Genomic DNA, 384 nt, shown 5'->3' on the forward strand with positions numbered 1-384 from the left:
CCCGGGGCCACAGCTACCTGGATCGGGCGCCTCCCGAAGCGATTGACTGCGTTGGGATCCGCGCCGGCGTCCAGAAGCTGCTGTACCGTCTCCACTTGCCCTCTTGCCGCGGCGTTGGCCAGGTCCGCATCGCAGCCGCCACCACCGAGCATGCCCTTGTCCTCTTCCCTCATTGCACAGCCTTCGGACCCGGAGCGGCCCGTATAATCCACTACTGAGGGTGAGTTCAGCGACACTCTTTCCCGCACGGTCCGGGGCGCTGCCTCGGCAGCTTCAGTCCCTGTCGCAGCCTTTCCGCAGCCCGGGGGCCTTGCCGGCGCAGAGTGGTTAGCTCCCGGTTAGCTCCGGGCTTTTCCTCGAGCCCGAGAACCAGCAGACGCTCCC

General features: G+C 66.9%; 1 protein-coding gene across 1 annotated transcript in view; it reads right to left on the minus strand.

The window, feature by feature from the left end:
* Cdkn2b (cyclin dependent kinase inhibitor 2B) overlaps nt 1-378 on the minus strand; it is a 4,423-nt gene extending 4,045 nt beyond the window's left edge. The window contains exon 1 of the mRNA XM_010637889.3: nt 18-378. Coding sequence (XP_010636191.1) covers nt 18-173 — 156 coding nt within the window. The 5' untranslated portion in view covers nt 174-378. The remainder of the gene's footprint in view (nt 1-17) is intronic.
* Nucleotides 379-384: the final 6 nt, after the last annotated feature.

Source organism: Fukomys damarensis, unplaced genomic scaffold (assembly GCF_012274545.1).
Source record: "Fukomys damarensis isolate Sample0158 unplaced genomic scaffold, DMR_v1.0_HiC HiC_scaffold_36, whole genome shotgun sequence".
In the NCBI taxonomy this organism is placed as follows: domain Eukaryota; kingdom Metazoa; phylum Chordata; class Mammalia; order Rodentia; family Bathyergidae; genus Fukomys; species Fukomys damarensis.